This window comes from Pinus tabuliformis, chromosome 2_1 (assembly GCF_031772625.1).
Source record: "Pinus tabuliformis cultivar Carrire ecotype Pingquan chromosome 2_1, CPIR1, whole genome shotgun sequence".
NCBI classification, from domain to species: domain Eukaryota; kingdom Viridiplantae; phylum Streptophyta; class Pinopsida; order Pinales; family Pinaceae; genus Pinus; species Pinus tabuliformis.
The window spans coordinates 53,440,997-53,463,961 of record NC_142299.1 but is presented as its reverse complement, the minus strand read 5'-3'; the positions used below and the strand labels follow the sequence as shown (position 1 = coordinate 53,463,961).

The window sequence follows — 22,965 nt, the reverse complement described above, 5'->3', positions numbered from 1 at the left end:
CAGCCCACAGTTGATTTCTAACCTGAGATCTGCCTCTCCAACCACACACAAATCCTTTTGCATCAACCTCTGTGCAGGCTCTGTTGTACCTGTCTCTGAAAAACTCTGAAATCCACGACTCTGTCTCTCTTTGCCTTTGGAACTGACTCATTTGGTTATCTGACCAAAATCTCGACCTCCAATTGCTTAATCACTAGCTCCTCCAGCTAGATCAAACTATTATGTTGTTGTGCCTCGGCAGTCCTTGCGCAAACCCTCTGTGAATTTTGCACTCCCTCTCACTACCTCTTCCAGAAGTGTTGCTGACCTCCTCTACCACTTGCTACTCACGCTTTGGCTCAATCTTCTCTAATGGATCTCTGCGACTAAGAAAATCAAACCGCGTGGGCAACTGAGTATCTGCACTGATGTCTTCTCCATCTACACATTGACCTTCTCTTATAATCTCTAGTTGGGACTCCAATGGCTAAGATTAAAACATAATCGATGGCTAAGATCATTTTTGGATCGATCTATGTGATTTTCTAGATCATTCACACCTTTCTCAAATTATACTAATTAATTAACCATTCTTCCTAAGTTTAGACATAAGAAATATTTAAAAATAGGCTAATAATCTAATTGTGGCACTTCTAGGTGGAATTCCCATAAATGATTTCTGGGTTATGGAGAACTACTGTTGTTTAGCCTCTCCCCAAAGTTTCGAGAGTAGAACACCTCTGATGCTACAAAAACTAACACTAGTGAGGAAGGTGTTCTAGCTTTGCACTGCTGCTACAACACCTTGCCTCTATATCACCCTTTGTCACATTGCTAACGTCTGGCCACTGTAAAAGCAGCAAGGAAGGGGTCAAGTAGAGGGCCTGTGTCATCAATTCTAACCAGGAGGAGGATCAGTGCAGAGGCAGAGAGGAGCATACCTGACCTACGCAGTGTCCGGTCATCTTTCTCAGTCAAGAAGGATCGACGTTGTGGCCAGGAGGTGCAGATTTTGTCGGTGTCGAGATTGCGCAGAGCCTAGAGCTAAGTTGCAGGAAACGTGCGAAACGAAACGGAAACGCGTTTCCGCGTACCGTACGGCCTGGAAACGCGTTTCCGCCGTACAGGCACGTTTTGGAAACGTGGCGGTGTCGAGATTGCTAATTAGCTAAGCTGTTCTAGCTGTTTCTAGAGCTGTTCTCTAGCTCCTTCTAAGTTGTCGGGATATAGGAGGCTGCAGATAATTTTCGAAGCGAAGCTGATGGGGTACTGTGGTCAGAACAATACCTAACAAGGCAAGACCAAGGAGAAGGGATTTCTAGAAGGGAAATCGAGACTCAGAGGGAGTCGAACCGCAGACTTCCAGGAGGGAAGTAGAGAGACTCAAGGAGTCGGAAGAAGAGCAGCATAATGGTTGTGAATGGACTGAGAGATCAGGATAGGTTGGACGGAGCATCCAACTTCGTGGTCTAGAAGGCCAGGATCTTGTCCATTCTAGACAGATATCACATCAAGGACTTCGCCTTGAAAACAATAGCGATCTCAGTTGACCCAGCTAAAAATAAGAAGTACGAGGAGGCAATGGCTAGGGCGAAGTGCATCATCCTTGATGGGGTCAAGGATCATGTAGTGTTGCATATTGTTGAGAAGGACACGGCAAATGAGATGTGGGATGCCCTGAAGAAATTGTACCAGCATACTTCCATGCAGAGGAAGATGTTACTTGAAAATCAACTGCGATCATACCAGATGCAGAAGGGAGAGCAGATAGATGTCTTCCTCAGTGGATTGAAAGAGATCCGTGACCAGCTAACTTCCAAAGGGGCCACGCTGGATCAGGAACTGATGATGAGAACCGCATTGAATGTTGTCTCAGAGGATTGAGAGGTATTTGTCCAGAGCATACAGGGTAGGTCAAGCCTTCTAGATTGGGAGGAACCGTGGGCGGCTCTTCGTCAAGAAGAGATCAAATGGGTGACCAAAGTGCGGAGTAGCGAAAAAGGGGTCAGAATCAAGAAGGAAGAAGAAGAAGATGCGCTCTTGCATCTGCGAGAAAGCAGGAGAAGAGAAAGAAGGAGGACCTCTCCAAGGTCAAGTGCTTCCATTGTGGGGAATTGGGTCGTTTTGCGAACCAGTGTCCTAGGAAGAAGAGCAAGCAAGAGGCTTCTGAGACCAAGGCAGCGCCAATGAGGGCGGAAAAAGAAGTCGAGGAGGATTACGACTGTGCCATGAATGCTTGCGCGCCACTTGAGAGGAAGTGGTGTGACATCGAGCTGTAGTCAAACGAACTACAAGCAATGAGGGGCAGGATCCTTCAGGTACCCAACTTCTTGGATTATAACGTGCTACGAGAGCCCCGAAGAGGAGTAGCAGCGCTGGCAAATGTCGGTAGAGACAGATGCGGATGAAGCGACAGAGAGTGCTACAGTGCAGGAGTCCCGAGACCACTGTTTTCAGAAACAGCCGGCTCGGAACCGACTCGGCCGAGTTGGTCCAAGCCAGAGCCTCCCCGAGCAACCCTGCCTATGAAACGGTTCGGTCAGCCGGGTTGTCTAACAACTCGGCCGCCTAGGTATTAACCCGGTTGGCTTGATTGAGTCCGAGCCTACTCGCCCGGGTTGGAAACTGCGGCTCGTTAACTGTTTCAAAGAGGTCCTTCAGGTTGTCGTCTTTGCTTTTTGCATTTCATTACTTCTCCAAGTCCCAACTTAATGTGCTATTAGTTCATAATTCAATCTTCAACCAGAATTTGACTCTTAAGTTATGAAACGAATCAAATTTGGTTCTCACTAGTTGTGGAATGAGGTAGACAGTCATATACCTAAAGAGAACTACATCTACAGCCTTTGTTCTTTCAAGATTGAGACACAATTTATCTTTTGATATACAGTCTACTATGAGATTCAAGTTTTCAACCTAGATATTATCGTTTGTTCCAGTAATCAGGCAGGTCTCTAGAACCTTCTCCAACACAGATAAGATTAATTATACCTAGCCCTATTTATGATGGGGTTTTTCACTCATACTTGATCCTTTCTATGAAATAAGCATAGGTTATTTACACCCTTGTTTATTACCTGCTTTCAACCATCTACTTCTATCATTGGTTAAAGGATATGGGAAATACACATATGACACTACCTCTTAATTTCTAGTATAGAGTCTTGTTCTCTTGACTCTTGAGTGAATAATAAATATATGACCAGAATCTTCTGCATATGGAGCTTCAGTATGTTCCTTGATAGACTCATTACCTCATGCCAATAGATGTTATAGCTACCTCCATGTTTGGCAACATGAATGAAAATCTTTAAAATTATGTTTTTTTATAAAAAAATAGATATTTAATGTATTTTTTACAACGACCGAGTCATTGAAATCGAGCCGACCGAGTCGATATCAAGTCGGAGTCGGAGTCAAAGTCGACCCTCGACCGAGTCGCAGTCAGAGTTGGAGTTTTAAAACATTGCCCAGGACAGCAAGCTGCAACAATGCGAGAAGCACAGGAATGTTGCACCAGTGCAGGATGGCACAGAGAAGTGTGCAATGATGCGAGATGCATGGAGTTGTTGCAGCAGCACAGAGGTCAATAGAGGGAGCACTTATTAGCGGCAGAAGGAGCTTCAGCATCGGGAGTATCTCTAGCCTGACAGGGATGTCAGAGTTGGGTGAATCAATTACTTCCTTCTCAGTAACTGGGTTGCGGTGCAGCAGTTAGCAGTGGTAGTGCTATGGGCAGCACGATGCAGCGTGACGAGAAGGGGATGCAGTGCTGCGTATATGGACCAGCAACAGCACGGATGCAAAGGGAGTTATTGTACGGATGCAGCAATGGCAGTGGCAGGGCCATGGGCAGTAGTACAAGATGCAGCAATGCAGAAGATGTTGGGCGAGGAGGCCCAATATCAGCACAGGAACCGATGCTGGATGATCAGGGTGATACTCAATGAGGAGTATTACTAGAGCACAGTCCTCGCTAATAGGGAGTGTTGATTTGGAGTAGCATCGGATGTGCTCTAGCCATGAAAATTGGTGGAGAGGCTAAGGCACGTGAGATCTCCAAGACCCATAAATGGTTTGGACAGATTGTACCCGGTTTGGAAGATATTAAAATAATTAATATTTTTAATGGAGTTCCTAAGTCTAAACTTAAGAAAAATAAAATATTAATGGGTATTAATATAAACTAGGTTAGAAGGGTCCAAAAGTCATGGATCAAGCCAAATTTAATCTTAGTCATTGATTAGAGATTTAATCGCAGTAGTTGATGGACCAATGAGAAAAGTATAAGAAGAGGCTTGAGGGTCAGTTGGAGAACACACCAAGAGAGATCAAGAATTCGATTTTTTGGGGCAAGGTTTGCTGAGGAAATCGAGTGAGTGATCTGAGTTTGCAGTTGAGGGGCAGTGAATACATAGCAGAGAGGCAGAGTTGGTACCAGAGAGGTGGCGCAGAGCCCAGTGAGGTTGGTGCAAAGGTAGTTGGAGGCTACGCAAAGGCAGCCAAGAGCTGCGCAAGGCTAGAGAGGCCAACGTGTGAGATGCAGAGGATCTAGGGGCTAATGCAAAGGCTCCAGAAGCTGACACAGATGATAGCAGAGCTGATGCAGGGCTTAGAGGCAACGCTGGAGGATTTCGTGGGACAGACTGGAAGTTGGTGAGCCAAATAGGGTGACGCAGTCCCTATAAGAGTGACACAGAGCAACAGAAGCTGCAAGTGTTGCTGTGGGATCATTCATCTGGTGATTAATCAGCCAAAATATCTATCACTAAAGAGAGCTACTACTACCGAAGGCATTCTCTGTTGGGTGAATCATTTCTGACACCTTAGTTGTATTCTGAAAACTACATAACAATAAAACCCTCTAAATAGATGCACCGGTTTTCCCGCATTGGGTTTTTTACGGGGACATTGGTCCAAAAATAAAGGTGTCGCTTGTGTGCTTGTTTACTTTCAGTTGATGATCTGTAGATGTTGATACTGACTTGTATTTATTTTCAGTACTTACATAGTAAATAACTTGTTAAGTAATTGAACAAGTAGGAAGAAATAAATCAGATAGTATAGGAAGAATTTCTAAGGGGTTAAACTTAGAAATTCCAACAAGACACTGGCCTAGGCAGTGATTGCGTTGGGATTTCGCAGTGCTTGCCAAAGTCAAGCCACTAAGTGGATCAGTTGTGACTTGGAGAACGAGGTAAACCCTCGTATGTATTTCTTGCTGCCGAGATTTCTCTAAAATGTTAGCCGGCATGAGAGGCAACCTGTTGTACTCAAAGTCTGTTGGCTTAATAATACAAACCCTCTATCTGCTGCACCAGTTTTCCCGCATTGGGTTTTTCCGGGGATGTGTTGTCCAAAAATAACGATGTCCCTTGTGTGTTTGTCTCATATTTTTTCAGTTTATGATCTGTATGTCAGTGTAGTTTGCAGTAGTGTTTTTCATCACTGTTTATAAATTAAACAACTTGTTGAATGTAATAACAAGTAGGAGATGATAAACCAGTGATGGCAGTAGGATTTCTGATCTGTAGATTCAGAAATTTTCACACACAACACTGAAATAGTTCAAGAGACTTGGGTCACATGTACAAGTATTGGCCTCAACACTCATATAATTCAAGAAGCTCATTCATAAATTGGGACCACATGTCCAAACGTTCTTGCTGACTCCTAACTACTAACACTTTGAGCCCAATGAATAGTTGAGTGTTATGCTCCAAATGCCCCTCACATGTGGATCTAGATATATAGAATGATCCATAATCATCAGATCATCTACATAGCTGTAAAAGGTTAATTGTCGATTTGCATATGCATACTGAAAATATTCACATCCATACAGAAAATTAGTACTCACAGTACCAGTAGATAATATGCATACAGAAAACTAGTACTCATAACCTGCTCCTGAAAATCTTGAAAAAAAAACCCCAAAAAACAATTAGATCAAAAACAGCTGAAAAGGCTCCAAACTAACAGTGATCCAGAGGATAAAAGAGGGCACAAGAGCTTAGGATAACTCAAAGATGGCAGTGAGCTAGAAGAATGCTTAAAAGTGAAAAGAAAAAATACCAATGCTGTAAAGATCAGCATCATGTGTTTATGTGAGTAAGAACAATGAGACAGTATAAATAAAGTTGTGCTAACCCAAGCCATTGAATTTTTAATCAATACCACTTGAAAAGGGCACTCCTTTGTATAGCTAAAACAATGCCTTTGCTCGACATCAGCATTACATCACAATCAACCATTCCCAAATGTGCATGATGCCATTACCTGAAAATCCCAGGCATGATAATCCTGTGGAAAAGAAAAATACGCCTTTTCTGTAAAGGAAGAAAAAAGCCTGCTTCCTTACCTATTATACCACCACCAGCGGTAGTACCCTCTGATGTTGAATTCCCACTGCCACTACCCAACTCACAGGGAAGATCTGCGATTCCATATTCTTCCCCACCTCTGCTAAAGACACCATTCAAATATCCATCACCACCCTGCCCACCATGGCCGCCACCACCACCAGCACCAGCATTTGAAACATGACCTTTACCTACACCTCCTTTGCAACCTACACATGCAGGTATGTGAAGTCAAATCAAATGCAGTCGAGCCGTCTCGAGGCTTTATTGAGAGAAATGGTCTGTCATAAGGCAATTAAAACTCGACAACATAATATACGGTGATACAAGATGTGTCAGAGACATTCAAGTCAAAACACTATCAAAAATATCAATAGATTGTACCTAATCTAGATGCAGTTATCAAACCAGCAGTGTTGACAATCACTGTCCTTGCCCTGTGAACATGAATAACACTGCCTTGGATGAGGCCATCTACAGTAATATCTTCCACACGGCAAATCTGCAGAGAAAAGTTATCCTCAATAACATGCATCCTTTACAATATAACACTATTTCAAGACCATTAGCAGCAAGAATAAAACAATTATGTATACATATGTCACAATTACAACCATGCCTTTATTGCAGTGCATATGTTGCCACCATTTCTAACTTTCAATCTCACCTGAAGAGTAAAAGATAATGATGTGTTGACACTACAATCTTCAGGAGGATGAATTAACTCCTCAGGACAAGAGGGACTTTCACAGTTGAGTCTGGGTGCTCTAAACAACACATTAGAAAACAAGATTTCTCTAGTGAATAAGTATGAGAGAAAATTTGAGGAATAAGAAATTATTTATTGGCTTTTGATCAGTTAAGGATCTATATAGAATTCACCATGAAAGGCATACTCACAAGTCTCCTTTTGCTGCATCCTCCAAAGGTGCTTGTAATACAGACCCTGGACCAACCTAAGAAACAAAACAGATGCAAAAATCCCAGTATGTATATTAACAGGCATATTGTAAATTACATAGTATTTAAAAGCTGTACCAAAGAGTCATTGAAGCATTCACAATCTAAGATATATAATCCAAATAAGCCTCTAGTACTCTCACTGCTAACTATTTATTAATGCCATGATAAGATAAGATCATTTTATTAGTCCACAATTGACCAAAAAGGTAGGTCAATTGGACTCAAAAAGTACAATACAAGTGCTAGAACAACTCCTATAAGACAAACACTAGAAGGTAAAGCACAATCAAAAGAAGCTAAACCACTGAATGAGAGAGAGAAGAATATAGAAATAAAATCAACAGAAAAAAAGATACACATCATCATAAGTTATAATGTCCCCAACCGCTTAGGAGGCATAAAATGGGGTTCCGCTAGCCTAATAAGTTCCCGTAGGCTAAGGGAGAGGAAAAGTTAAACCAAGGGAACGTGATTTGCCTAGGAAAAACATTATAAATATTAAAGTGGTGAAAATGGGCTCATATCCTAGATTAATGAAAAGTCACCTTCAATTTATAAAATGAAAAGTTCCTAGACTGATTTTATAAAATTAAAAAGGTAAAATGGTAGCAAAAGTGACCACTAAGTTATAAAAGGAGAAAAGTGAGGAGTCTCTCCCCATTCTATCATTTGTCATTTGAGAAAAAAGAGATTTTCAGAGAGCTTTTGGAGAAGAGCTTAGGGTTTGAAAAACCCTAGCCACCATTGCTAGCTTCGATGTTAAAACTATACACTCTTGTTGGTTCAGAGAGAGGAATCACTCAAGTTTCGTCATTGTGCTTCAATGAAAAAGAAGATTTGAGGAAGAAAATTAGAGGTAAAGGTGTTATTAGTTGATTTTATCTTCTAATCTTGAGTTTTCTATATATCTATTTGCAAGAGGGTTTTGTTGAAGGCGAAGGTCCAAAAATTAACCATATTCCAATGATTCAAAACATGTATTCTCTTATGGGTCCAAGCTGTCAAGTCTGAACGCATTGTGGATCGATTTTCTCTGCTGAGAAGGACAAGTTTCCTTCATTTCATTTGCTAGCTGAGACTATCTTTTGTAGGGTCGAGTCTGCTATTCAAAAGAGGGACAAGTTTCCTCACTTCCTTGGGATGTGGACTGTTGATTTGGGGTAGCATTGGATGTGCTCTAGCCATGAAAATTGGTGGAGAGGCTAAAGCACATGAGATCTCCAAGACCCAGAAATGGTTTGGGCAGATTCGACCCGGTTTAGGAGATATTAAAATAATTAATATTTTTAATAAAGTTCCTAAGTCTAAACTTAGTAAAAATAAAATATTAATGGGTATTAATATAAAACTGGGTTAGAAGGTTTTAAAATACATGGATCAAGCCAAATCTAATCTTAGTCGTTGATTAGAGATGTAATCTCGGCTGTTGAAGGACCAAAAAGAAAAGTATAAGAGGAGGCTTGAGGATCAGTTGGAGAACACACCAAAGTGATCAGACATTCGATTTTCTAGAGAGCGGGGTTTGCTAAGAAAAGTCGAATCAGTGATCAGTTTGCAGCGAGGGGCAGTGAGTACGAGACAGAGAGGCAGAGATAGGGCCAAAAGACCACCACAGAGGCAGAGGGGCAAATGCAGAAGCCAGAGGGAGCCACACAGAGGCTAGCAAAGACAGCGCAAAGGCCAGGAGGGCCTGCATCATCCACGTAGAGGCTGTTGGAGTGACGCAGAGAGCCAGAGAGGTTGCACAGAGCCTCAAAGAGCTAACGCAGGGGTTTTTTAGGCTGACGCAGTGCTTCAGTTTTGCTGGAGAGAGTTTCATGGAGGAGATTTTCTGAATATCTGCTTTCGAATAGATAGGTATTACTGTTGGATTGTACTCGGATAGACTACATAATAAAATAACCCTAAGAATTGTTGCACCGGTTTTCCCAAGTTGGGTTTTTTCGAGTGTCCAAAAATAACGGTGTCACTTGTGTGTTTGCTATTTCTTTCAGCCATTGATCTATAGATGGTTGAGACTATATTGTGTTTATTTCAGTATTTATATGGTTAAATAACTTGTTCGTAATTAACAAGTAGGAGAAATAAACCAGAGAATACAGATAAAATTTCTAATGGATAACACTTAGAAATTTCAACACGGTATCAGAGCGTGGTTGCAAATCATAGGAGAGCTAAAGGCACCAGCTAAAGCAAAGCATTTGCAGAAGAGACAATTGTCCCAAGAGACAGAAGTTGCTCCTTGCAGAAAGCGGCAGAGAAGGGTTGACGCGAAGGGACTGCATCATCAGTTCGGGCCAAAGAGAGGCCAACGCAGACACTGAGCAGGGCAGAAAAAGGCTCATGAAGAGCCATGCAAAGACCAAGATGATTGACACAGTTGGCTAGGGGAGAATTTCAGCCAGTGTCGGGATTGCGCATAGCCTAGAGGTTCAGTCCTTCAGTTGCTCATGCATAGGAAGCTGTGGGTAGATGGCTAAGGAGGGCATCAAAAGGTTCACGCAGAGACCAAGAGGGTCGACGCAATTGGCCGAGGGAGCATTTTAGCCAATACCAGGATTGCGCAGAGCCTAGAGTCTCAGTCCTTCAGTTACTGGGGCATAGGAAGTTGTGGGCAGTTTGCGGGGAGTGAAGTTGGTGAGGTGTTGTGGGCAGAACAGTACCTAACGGGGGAAACCAAGGTTGAGGGAGTCGCTAGCAAGGCGGATTTATAGCCAAGGAATCCGGATGAGTGTTGCAGGTGCATAGAAGATCGGAGAGGTGCGACTCGACGGTTGGTAGGCAGATTTCCAGGAGGGAAATAGAGACTCAGAGGGAGTCTAGCAGAGAACTTCCAAACGGGAAGTAGAGACTCAGAGGGAAGTAGAAACTCGGAGGAGTCAAAAGGAAGAGCAGAGAAATGGCCATGAATGGACTGAGGGATCAGGACAGGCTGGACGGGGCATCCAACTTTGTGGTCTGGAAGACCAAGATCCTGTCCATTCTAGATAGACATCGCATCAAGGCCTTCGCCTTGAGAACAGTGGTTGTCCCAGTTGACCCGGCTGACAATGAAAAGTACAAGGAGGCAATGGCCAAGGCAAAATGCATCATCCTTGATGGGGTCAAGGATCATGTGGTCCAGCATATTGCCGAGAAGGATATGGCAAAGGAAATGTGGGACACCTTGAAGACGTTGTACCAGCATACTTTCATGCAAAAGAAGATGTTACTTTAGGATCAGTTGCGGTCATACCAGATGCATAAGGGGGAGTGGATAGATCACTTCCTCGGTAGATTGAAGGAGATCCGGGCCAACTGACTTCCATAGGGGCCACGTCGGATCAGGAGTTGATGGTGAGGACCGCTCTAAACACAGTCTCCGAGGAGTGGGAGACATTCGTCGAGAGTATTCTGGGCAGAGCGAATCTTCCAGATTGGGAGAGATCAGATAGTTGTCCAAAACGGGAAGTAGCAACAAAGGAGTCTGGATCAAGAAAGACGAGGAAGAGGATGCAGCTCTAGCATCTGCGGGGAAGCGGGAGAAGAGGAAGAAAACGGACCTCTCTAAGATAAAGTGCTTCAACTGTGGGGAAGTGGGGCATTATGTGAACCAGTGTCCGAGGAAGAAGACTAAGGGAGAGACACCTGACTCCAAGGCAGCGCCAGCGAAGGCGAAAAAGGAGGTAGAGGAGGATGACGATTGTGCCATGAGTGCTCATGTACCTCTAGAGAAGAGGTGGGGAGACATCGAATTTTAGTCAAGAAGACTACAAGCAATGAGGGGCAGGATCCTTGAGGTACCCAAACTCTTGGATCATACCTTGCTACGGGAGCCCCGAAGAGAGAGTAGCAAGACTGGCGGATGTCGGTAGAAATGGATGCGAATGAAGCGGCAAAGAGTGCTACAATGCAGTAGTCCCGGGCAGCACAGAGCTAGCAAGTTGCAGCAGTACGAGAAGCACATAAGAGGTTGCAACAGTGCAGGATGGCACAAAGAGGTTTGCAGCGATGCGAGAGGCAGGGTGTTGTTGCAGCAGTGCAGAGGCAATAGAGGGAGCACTTGATAGCGGCAGAGAGAGCTTCAGCGTCAGGAGTGTTTCTCGCCTGACAGGGATGTCAATATTTGGGTGGATCAGTTACTTACTTCTTAGTAGCTGAGTTGCAATGCAGTAGCAGTAGCACGATGCAGCATGATGAGAGGGAGTTGCAGTGTAGATGCAGTGTTGGGAGAAAGGACCAGCAGCAACACAGATGCAGAGGGAGTTGTCGTACAGATGCAGCAGTGGCAGGGCCATGGGCAGCAGTGCAGAGGATGTTGGGCGGGGAGGCCTAGCATCAACACAGGTACTGGTGCCGTATAATCAGAGTGATACTCAGTGTGGAGTATTACTAGAGCACAATCCTTGCTAAGAGGAAGTGTTGATTTGGAGTAGCATCGGATGTGCTCTAGCCATCAAAATTGGTGGAGAGGCTAAAGCACATGAGATCTCCAAGACCCAGACAGCTTTTGGTGCTCCTCCTCCTCTTCTCCATGGTATCCTCCACCACTAACCACTCCATCATCTTCATCATTTCTTCTCCTACTTCCCAACACCATCATCATAGAAAAAAATGATACCAACAAGATAAGGCTAAGCCATATACCCATCATGTTTGTTGAAGGTTGAGATTATTGCCTGCAATAAAATGAGGGAGGAATGGGAAAGAGTAGGAGAAGAGAAGAAGAACATCTAGATTCTAGATTCATTGAACATTCAACATATTTTTACACAAATGTTACATGGAAAAAAAAAAGAATGGGATTATACCCTACCTTTTTGGCTCTCCAACAATCTCCCTTCAATCTCCCAAGCTTGCAAGCTCCAACAATCTCCCACAACCTCCTCAAGCTCAAACCCTCTCAATGCTCTCAATCTCTCTTTCTCACAAATGAAATGGTGATAATGAGGAGGGAGAGGAGGCCTTTTATTGTTTTTCCCCTCCCATTTCCCTCCAAAAAGTCACCCCTCTATCCCTTGGCCACGCGCATGTTTTCAAGGGCGGGAGCTATGGAGGAGTGATCACTCCCATATCACTCCTCGTGTTTAAAATTTGCTCCTAGAGCGATGGGGAGTAATTGAGCGATCACTCCCTATATCGCTCGCTACAAGCCAGGGAGTGAAATTTTTTTATCGAGAGCGCGCTACCGAAAGTGACTCCCAAACGAAAGCGAATAGGGAGCATGCTCTTGGGCTCACTCGCCTAGCACTTCCAAGCAAAGCACGCTTTGAGAGCGGATTCGGAGGGGGTGCTCCCTCGTAGCCCTGGGTCATCGTAGATCCTATTTGAGAAACTACAGCATTTGCAACCAAAGCATCAACAACTGATGATACACAGGAAGTCAATGTTAAACATGGTTGAAGCTTGACGACACAAACTAGTACGTACACAAATTTGTTAAATTTCCTTACAACCCAACAACTGATTTGTAATTTTCGAAGTGTGCAGCCAAAAATATAAATAACTGCAATTCTGAAACTTAAATTACAAATACACTAAGTTTTCTAAGTATAACATGCACAACAGAAATAAATAAATCTGAAGACAAGAACACATTCAAACACATAAGACACAAAATATACCCAAGAAAACTCAACTCAAGGGAAAACCTACAAAACATGTTCTATTAAGAACTTAGGCTCCCATACCAGGGATAATGGCCCATCAAACGAAAGATACGCAGAGTTTGATCATCTCAAGGTCAATGATTGTGACTTAATCTCTCATTGAGATCATTTAAATCACTTAAGTGACTCAACTTTATAATAAATTCACTTTTAATCATTGAATGCAAAAGGTACTTTATAAAATCACTATGCAAACTTTATCATCTAGAGAGGCAATCTTCCACATGCTAAGACACCAAGAAAAAGTCAAAGTCCTACCCAGCTACACAATCCAACACTCCCCCTTAGCAAGGAAGGAACTTCCACAACTGGGATACATCTCTAAGCTCATCATATCCACTGTGGTTGCTCCCTCTAACATAGAATCATGTCCCACTACCTAACATGGAACTTGAGCTAAGAACACTATAGGCCTCTTACTCCTGAGCATCCTGCATAGCTATCTCGAACCATGACTTCACTGAGGCTGTTGACTCTTGCTCTGAGCCTCAAGATCACAAGCCTTCCCGACCCTCGCACTCTAGGTTTCACAATTGGAGTTCCAATGGCTAACCATCCTAGTCTAGCTATCTCAACCCTCTGTTGCACATTGCCCAAATTTTCTACATATTGTCTGAGTCTGCTACTCGCTACCCAAAACTTCCACCCACTGCCTAGAACTTCATGCACACTTCCCAATGTTGCCAAAAGCCTCTCCTTGCTTCCCAGGAGTCTCGTGTGTTGCCTGGAGCCTCTTTCTCCCTGCCTGAACACTTTAGAAGTTTAACAACAAATTTATTTTTTCTTTTCTCAAGCTTGTCTTGTCTCGCTACTCTATGACAACCTCTTATTCACGCCTGCGCCAGGCCTGTGGTGGTTGTCCATTGACTTCATGTAGCAAATTGTGGCACTGTATCTATTGTCGATCTGACAACCCACGAATGTCACCACAATTCCACTAGCCCTTTCACAACCCTATCTTCGCCCCACCCACAGTTGACCAGTAGCTCAGCCTACCTCAATCCTCGTATCTTTGGCCACCACGTCCACCACAACACCTGCGGCTTTTTTGCTCTAAATTTCGGCTGTCTCAATTGTTGTTGCCTTGATTTTCTACACCATAGCCTAGTTGTCGACCACTTCTCATGCATGTTGCTCACAGCCTTATCAACTAATGACTCCCTGCTCGTGGCAGTGTCAGTTGGTTACCTTTCCTGGTGGTTGTTGGCAACTCAACTGTCGTCGTCGGTCTCCTTCGCCAATTGCTCCTCCAAGATCGACTCTACTACCATCTTGATCAAAGACAACCCATTACGTCTAGTTCTTCTCAAATACTTCACATGGCATGTCATTTTCTTTCTTGTTAGTGGCTTTACTGCCTTTAGCGCACGCTCGAACCAAAACTTTGTGCGTCCACCAATTCCTTTGTTCTTGGTCGATCCGTGGTCCACTGTTGGGTATCAGTGCTTGCGGCTCGTCATCCAACTGACCTGTTGGCCACTGACAGTGGCTACTGCTTACAGCGGTCGATGGCTCCTAAGCACCTACAATTAACTATCCTTGGTCATGCTAGCTAGATTGAGAAGTCATTTCCCCTTCGCAACCTACACGCTCGAAGCACGTCCAAGCTTGGCGATAGCTTTCCTGGCATTTGTGTCTCCTTCACGATTTTTCTCACAAGCCCTGTGTCTGGTTGTTCCAAGCCCAACTATGCTCAAACACTCTTTGGTTCTAGTGGTCGCTTGTCCTAAAGTTTCCGGCCCGATTGTGCTTGGCCCCAGTCTGTTCTTCTGTATAAAACAACAACTCCCTCGTGCATCTGATAGCTTCACTTAGTGACCACGCCCTCACAAACAGCGAACTAGCAGTCACACAGCCCAACTCAATTTTCTTTGTGCATAATATTACCTTTTCTCTAATACCATTTTTGATTTCCTTAAAACCCAACAGAGAATTTATAATTTTCTAAGTGTAACAGAAATATAAATAGTTGTAATTCTGAAACTTAGTTTACAAGTACACTGAGTTTTCTAACTATAGAATGCATAATGGAAATAAATAAATCTGGAGACAAGAACACATTAAAACACATAAGACACAAAATAGACCATGGAAAACCCAACTCCGAGGAAAACTTGTAAATTGTGTTCTATTAAGTACTTGGGCTCCCGTACAAGGGATAATGGCCCATCAAAGGAAAGATACAAACAGTTTGAGCAACCTCATTGCTACTCCCTAACTGCCCCTTACTCCCTTTCCTCAAGCCCCTGCCTGACCTGCACACTTGAGTGAAATCCCTCCACTCAAACTATGTACAAGGTGTCTTCACCTCTCCCTCAGATGTCCTTTTATAACCTTTTAATGACTAAAAATGCTAACCCTAGATCTCAATGGCCAATATTAAATCTTGCCATCTCAAGATCAACGGTCATGACTTAACCTCTCATTAAGATCACTTAATTCACTTAAGTGACTCAAATTTATAATAAAGTCACTTTTAATCCTTAAATACAAAAGGTACTATATAAAAAAGTTGTAAAGTTTATCATCTAGAGAAGCAATCTTCCACATGCTAAGACACCAAGCCAATGTGGAAGTCTTACCGAGCTACACAATCCAACAAAATTTTGTATAGCCAGACCTAGAAAAGTACCCTATAATGGTTAGTCGTAAATAGAGTCAAAGGTATTACAGTAAAAGAAAGAAATAAGACATTGTTGAAAATGGCATATGCTCAAAGAGACAAGCTACAATCATGTTGACCACTCCGTGTCAACTACCCTATAGAAGTACACTTTTTCGAAAAGGGATTCCATCACGTTCAAGCATTTAGATCATCCTGGATTCATCAGTAATCAATGTGTCAGAGTTATAAATTCATTCTGAAGTTTGTAATGTAAATGATCTTAGTAAGACCATAAATGTATGTAACAACCTAGATAAGACTATTATTTTGATGACGATTTTCATCCTAGGAGGTTCTTTGTCTCATTGAACACAGATGATCGGCAAAGCTTTTCCCTCTAGCCTGTAGGAATTTACAGGGTAAGTTCCTCAGACAGAACACCAAAGGACACCGCTCACAAACAGATCACAGATCAATACACCAGTATTTTGACGTGGTTAACACCCTCAAAGAGGGACACAGTCCACGGCCTGAGCCAACGCGGCCACTTCAGGCAATTTATTAATAAAAGAATGAAAATTTACATAAGCTTCTCTCATGAACGGTTAACCTACAAATGACCATCCATGCTCTTTAAATAGAGATCATGGACCAATCGGGTGTTAAGCCACGGATCAAGTGTCAGTAATACCGAGGAGAGAATGAACCGTCGGATCACTACATATCGTGACCGTCGGATTATAAGTTACAAAATGTACATAGTAAAGAAACACACTTTACCTTTCTCTATACTAGACCAAGTTGTACTTAACTATTTCCTATGTGTCGGAATATCCTAACATCCCCCCTTAAGAACAACTTGGGATAGGATTGAAGGATTTACAAATATGACACAATAGGAGAAGGAAGGAGGCATTAGAGGCTATCCCCCCTTAGTGACAACTTCTTGAACTCCAACCATAAATCGAAGTTTAGTGAACTTCGCCTCTGTGAGAGCCTTTGTAAAGATGTCTGCAACTTGATCATCTGTTGAACAATATTGCACTTCAAGAACATGGTCATGAATGAGCTTTCTGATGAAGTGCATGTGCAGTTCAATGTGTTTGCTGCGCTGATGTTGGACTGGATCTTTGCATAGTTGAATGGCACTTTGATTATCACACCAAAGTGTAGTCGGATGATGCTGCTGAAAGCCAAACTCTGACAGGATCTGACGAAGCCACAAGGCTTCCTTACTAGCTTCTACGGCACCATTATACTCTGCTTCTGCTGAAGAAAGAGAAATGACACCTTGTTTCTTGCAAGCCCATGTAATAGGTCCTAAACCAAGAGTGAACACATAACCTGCAGTAGACTTCCAATCATCAGGGTCACTAGCCCAATCGGAATCAGTGAAACCAACCAATAGAGGAGATGCTTCGGCACCATAATGAATCCCAAACTGAACTGTACCTCGAACATAACGAAGTATTCTTTTAGCTGCTTTCCAATGACTTTCACGTGGGTTTTGCATAAACCGAGCAACAAGGCCAACAGCAAAGGAAAGGTCAGGACGAGTATGGGTTAGATACAAAAGTTTTCCTACAAGTTGACGATATAAGGTAGCATCAACTTCAGGAGAAGTACAAGTGACTGAAAGTTTGACTCCAGACTGAAAGGGAGAAGGGGCTGGCTTACAGTCTTCCATGTGAAAATGGCGTAGAATATCACAGGCATACTTGGACTGAGAAAGGGAAATACCTTCCTTGGATTGCAAGACTTGAAGACCAAGAAAATAATGTAAGTGTCCTAAGTCTGTCATTTCAAACTTCCTTTTAAGGCTAGACTTCACATGGTTTATAAGGTTGGGATCACTACCAGTCAGGATAAGATCATCAACATAAAGAACAAGAATGATAAGGGACTTCCCCACTCTCTTGGTGTAGACAGTATTGTCAGAATGACACCTAGAGAAGCCAGATTCTAAAAGAAAGTTATCCATTTTGGCATACCAAGCTCGAGGAGCTTGCTTGAGACCATAAAGGGATTTCTTAAGCCGACATACAAGGCTGGAGTCTGTTTGTATAAAGCCAATAGGTTGTTCCATATAGATTTCTTCATGTAAGTCCCCATGCAAGAAGGCGGATTTAACATCCATCTGATGGACTTCCCATTTGAAAGAAGCAGCAAGGGAAAGAACAAGGCAGATAGAGTTCATTTTGGCAACAGGGGAGAAGGTTTCAGTGTAATCAATGCCTTCAACTTGTGAAAAACCCTTAGCAACAAGACGAGCTTTATGTTTATCGACTTTCCCATCTGGTCCATACTTGGTTCTGTAAACCCATTTGCATCTAACAAGTTTTCGTCCCTTTGGTAGAGGAACAAGATCCCATGTATCTTTTGCCAATAATGAATGATATTGTTCATTCATAGCTGCTTCCCAATCTGGATGGCCTGAAGCTTCTGCAAAGGTGTCAGGATCATAATTCACTGAAGCTTGAGCTAGTAAAGAAGAGGCTCTCTCGAACTAAGAACGTGTACGTTGCTGATCTGTAGGATCACCGGCAAGATCACCTGCTGCATCCCGAGTAGCACGGACCCATTTTGGAAGCTGAGGAGCTGAAGGAGGATCCTGAGAAGGTGGGGGAGAATTTTCATCCTCGCTTTCATCATCTGAAGAAGAAATATTTTCAAAAGTAGAAGAGATAGGGAGAGGTGGCACATCCGCCGAACTAGGCTCGCAGGCCGATATATTTTCAGCAAACTTTACATCTCTTCTAATGATAACATTTTTGGACTTAAGTGGAATAAGTCTATATCCTTTGACATCTTCAAAATATCCAACAAAAATACATTTTTCACTCTTAGGTTCTAAAGCTTTATGTTTCTCATCTGGAATATGGGCCCATGCTTCACTTCCAAAAACACGAAAGTGACTTACATTTGGTTTGATTGAGCTCCATGCTTCTTTGGGAGTGATATTCTTTAAAACCTTACTAGGAGTGCGATTTATTATGTAATTTGCACAGTTAATTGCTTCTGCCCAATAATTAAGACTAAGTCCTTTAGATTGAAGCATATAATTAGCCATTTCCTTTAAGGTGCGATTCTTCCTTTCAGCTACACCATTTTGTTGTGGAGTATATGGAACAGTATGTTGCATTTGAATTCCATTCTCAATGCAAAAGTTGATGAATGTGTTTTTAACATATTCTCCGCCATTATCAGATCTTAGCTTAAGAATTTGATGTCCAGATTGCTTTTCAACAAAGGCCTTAAAGGCCAAGAACATGTTAAATACTTCACTCTTGAGTTTTAAGAAGTATACCCAAGTGCATCTGGAGAAATCATCAATGAAAGTTAAGAAATACTTGTAGCCAGAGAATGAAGCAACTGGAAGTGGACCACATAAATCACTATGCACGAGCTGTAAAGGGGCTGAGACATGCCAAGAGGCACGTCTTTCAAAACTGTCCCGATGATGTTTTCCGAGTACACATTTGGAACAAACACCATCTCTACAAGATACCATTGGAAGACCTGTCACCATATTTTCTTTACATAGATTCTGAAGAGAGTGATAGTTTAAGTGACCAAATCGCTCATGCCAAAGTTTGCTCACTTCATCATTATGAGCAACAAATACTGAGGGAAGATTTAATCACCCAAAGTTGTGAAACTTATACAACCTTGTAGAATCATCAGCAATGCCAGTAGCTAAAATCTATCTAGGATCTCTTAGGTCCTTAATTACAACATCGTGAGGTGAAAATTCAACGATTTTACCTTCACCTGAATGAGTTATCTGATATACAGATAGAAGGTTGCAGGATAAGGTTGGAACACATAATACATTGTTAAACTGACCATTGTCTATATGAACAGTTCCAGTCCCTACAACACTAAGAGATCTATCATCACCAACATATATATTTTTGGTGTTACAATCATTTAAAGAAGGAAACATGGCTTTGTTTATGGCCATGTGATAAGAAGCTCCAGAATCAATGAGCCACTCATGAGAATGAGAAGAAGAAGATACATTTAGTGCATAGCCAAACCGAGATGCTTGACAACCACATGCAGAAAGTGCCATTCCTGAAGATGAAGTTGAAGTTGAAGAGTGCCCCAAATGGATGTTATGCTTCTTCATTGCTGCTTCCAAGGCTTCCATCTTCTTAAAGCATTTGGATTTTAAGTGGCCATCTCGATTACAAAAGTTGCAATGTCTATCAGTCTTCTTCCCTTTGTTTTTATTTGTCTTATCATTTTGTTGTAATGATTTTTCATTTTGAGGCGTTAATTGCTTAGGACCCTTGTTTGGTTTAGGACCATTCCTTTTAGGATACGACTTCTTAGGATTCTTTGAATTTGGTTGCTGCTGGGCGGCTAACGCTTTCTTAGAAGAGTTTCCAAGATGAAGAAGACCAAGGTGTAAGAGTTTTTCTTATTCTCTTATTAAAGAATCACAAAAGGAATCAAAGGAAGGGGACTTGTAAGTTTGTCCTTGAGAAATGAAGGCTTCTCTTGTAGAATGGAAGGTAGAAACAAACACAGAATAGGCTGGTCCCAACTTAGTAAGAATGGAGTAGATAAGGCTACTATCTTCTTTCTTAACCTTAACACCTTCCACGAGAAGTCTAAGGGTCTTAAACTTGGACAAAAAATCTTCAATGCAAGAAAAATTATTAGGGTCCAATGTAAGAAATTCATTTTCAAGTTGATGGGCTTTAAGTTCATTTTTAATTCCAAAGACTTTAGTAATCTGTTTCATTGCTTCATCAGGAGTATCAAGTTCTTCAATATGGAATCTAAGATCTGGAGAAATAGACATCCCTATCAACCCACGTGCTTGGTCTTGCCTATTTTCCCATTTAGCTGCCTTGTCTTCATCTTTCAGTTTGGTCTCTTGGCCTGTGGCTATTCTGTAAAGACCTTTACTTCTAAGTAAATCCACAATGTAGGACCACCATTGGAAGTAGTTGGTGCTGTCAAGAATAACTTGGCATGGACTTTCCATTTAAAAAAAAAAAACTGAAGCTATAGATGCTAAAACTAAGTGTTTCAATGGAAATATCTCGAAAAATTAGGTTGTTTCAAAAAAAAACGGTTCTGAAAACGGCTTCCGGATGAAGAAGTTATGGCTTTTTGAAGAAAATTTGATGAAGTCGCCGACGAAGTGCGGGAATGTGCGGAAATGAAAAATCTGCCCGAAGACTTGAACCCAAGACCTCTACTCTCATAAATTAGCTTTGCACCAAGTGAGCTATACAAAAAGTTTGAGAGAGAGAGGGGGGGTTGATGTTTTGGGTTGCGTGCTTGCTTTGAGAAAGCTCTTTTTCCCTACAAAACAAAAAACACAAAACCCAACACGGACATACAAAAAAAACGAACCTTGCGGCTCGAAGTTAGCTTTAGCCGAAAACTAAATATTTTCCTCAATGTTTCTGATTTTCCGAGATCACACTAAGGCGCAGCGGAAAAGAGCATACACATGAGAAAAATCCTTCCTTTTTGTTTCTGATTTGCCTAGATCGCATAAAGTCGCAGGGCAAAGAGCATACGCAGAAATGAAAGGTATAGATCCGGTAATAAAAAAAGGCTAAATAAACTGAAAACCGAAATAAACAGAGAGAAAATAACTGTAAACTGCAAATAAACAGTGTATACCTCCAGATCTTAAAAATGACGCAGCTAGGGCTACCACAAACCTTTTCGCGTGAAACGAAAGGGGTTCCTCACTGGAACAGATGCTCCCAACACAAAAGAGCAGTCCTCTCGGCCCGAAAGCAGTCAGAAATAGTAGATCTAGGAAACGGTAGTCGGATGCAGTTCTACCGGCTTCAGATTTGGATCACCAACGAACGCGGCCCTCAAATAGCTCTGATACCATGTAGGAATTTACAGGGTAAGTTCCTCAAACAGAACACCAAAGGACGCCGCTCACAAACAGATCACAGATCAATACACCAATATTTTGACGTGGTTAAAACCCTCAAAGAGGGAAATAGTCCACGGCCTGAGCCAACGCGGCCACTTCAGGCAATTTATTAATAAAAGAATGAAAATTTACATAAGCTTCTCTCATGAACGGTTAACCTACAAATGACCCTCCATGCTCTTTAAATAGAGATCATGGACCAATCGGGTGTTAAGCCACGGATCAAGTGTCGGTAATACCAAGGAGAAAATGAACCGTCGGATCACTACATATCGTGACCGTCGGATTATAAGTTACAAAATGTACATAGTAAAGAAACACACTTTACCTAACTCTATACTAGACCAAGTTGTACTTAACTATTTCCTATGTGTCGGAATATCCTAACATAGCCTCACCCCAAAGCTAAAGTGGATTTTGTCGTCAAGATCTTAAGTGAATCCTAGTGTTCTAATAGAGTCTTCTGTAAAAGTGATTTGGGAATAATTTAAGCTAATTAGCTAAATTATTTTATTACAAATCACTTGGTCTACTAGATCATATTGAGTCGCAGAATTGGCTAAAATAATTAAGGGTCTATAACGAATGGGTTTCCCCCTTTGAGGGTTGAAATGTAATTATCTTATGTAAATAATATTTTAGTCATGATGTGAGAAAGTTTAAAAAAAGGGGAATCAAGATGAAGCTACAGGAGCGCGCGGGTCTAGGTTAGCTCGTTAGGGTTTGCTGGCAGCCGCAGGCAGTCGCGGTCACCGGTCTACTGTTTCTCAAAACCGGACCAACGGGGTCGTCCTTACGCCGTTTCCACAGCCGCTTTACTGTCTGTCTCGCCTGTTTACCGTCATGGAAGGCCACATGGAGACGGACCTTGTGGATTATTCTGAGGATCCATTTGAGGACCGCATTATATTCGAAAACCCTAATTTCACCGCGCCGGTTAATGCCTCTCAAACTGCCTCTGTTCCCTGCTCCCCCGTTACCTCGCATGTGGTCGCGCATTCTAGATCGCACACTAACCGCTCCGTCTCTGAATTCGCTCCGGTTTCACCCCCTGGCCTTGAAGCCCCACCTCTATCGCCCGGTACGGAACAGCTTCTCGCTTCACTCTCACCACAGATCCTGTCATTCGATCAGCCCCCGTTTTTACCCTCTGATCTACCGACTACTGCCGTGGACTCTCCGGTTACGGGACCTCAAACCCTACCGACCTCTGGGATTCGGCCTTCTGGATGTTTTAGCACCCCGGCGGTAAATGTTAAACCCTCGAAGCCCATCCCCCCTGAAGGTGTAACAAATCCCTTTGTCGACCACCCTTCTGCACCTCGCACAAAGAAGAGGAAAACCAGGTGTATCAAAGCGACGACCAAAGATATCACTATTTCCTTTGGCGACCCATCGGCTCTCGGGGAAGCGGTGTCCATGGCCCGAACGGTTTTGGTAGGACATGTGCGGGGACGCGCCTACACAGCAAGCCGACTGACACAATGG

At 42.6% G+C, this 22,965-nt stretch overlaps 1 protein-coding gene across 3 annotated transcripts in view; it reads right to left on the bottom strand.

The window, feature by feature from the left end:
- LOC149198752 (uncharacterized) overlaps positions 1–22,965 on the bottom strand; it is a 254,354-nt gene that overhangs the window by 137,270 nt on the left and 94,119 nt on the right. For all 3 annotated transcript variants that reach the window (XM_089402146.1, XM_089402147.1, XM_089402148.1), the window contains 4 exons: positions 7,242–7,297; positions 7,009–7,108; positions 6,726–6,843; positions 6,341–6,550 (listed from right to left, as the gene is read on the bottom strand). In XM_089402146.1, the coding sequence (XP_089258272.1) occupies positions 6,341–6,550; positions 6,726–6,843; positions 7,009–7,108; positions 7,242–7,297 (484 nt within the window). The remainder of the gene's footprint in view (positions 1–6,340; positions 6,551–6,725; positions 6,844–7,008; positions 7,109–7,241; positions 7,298–22,965) is intronic.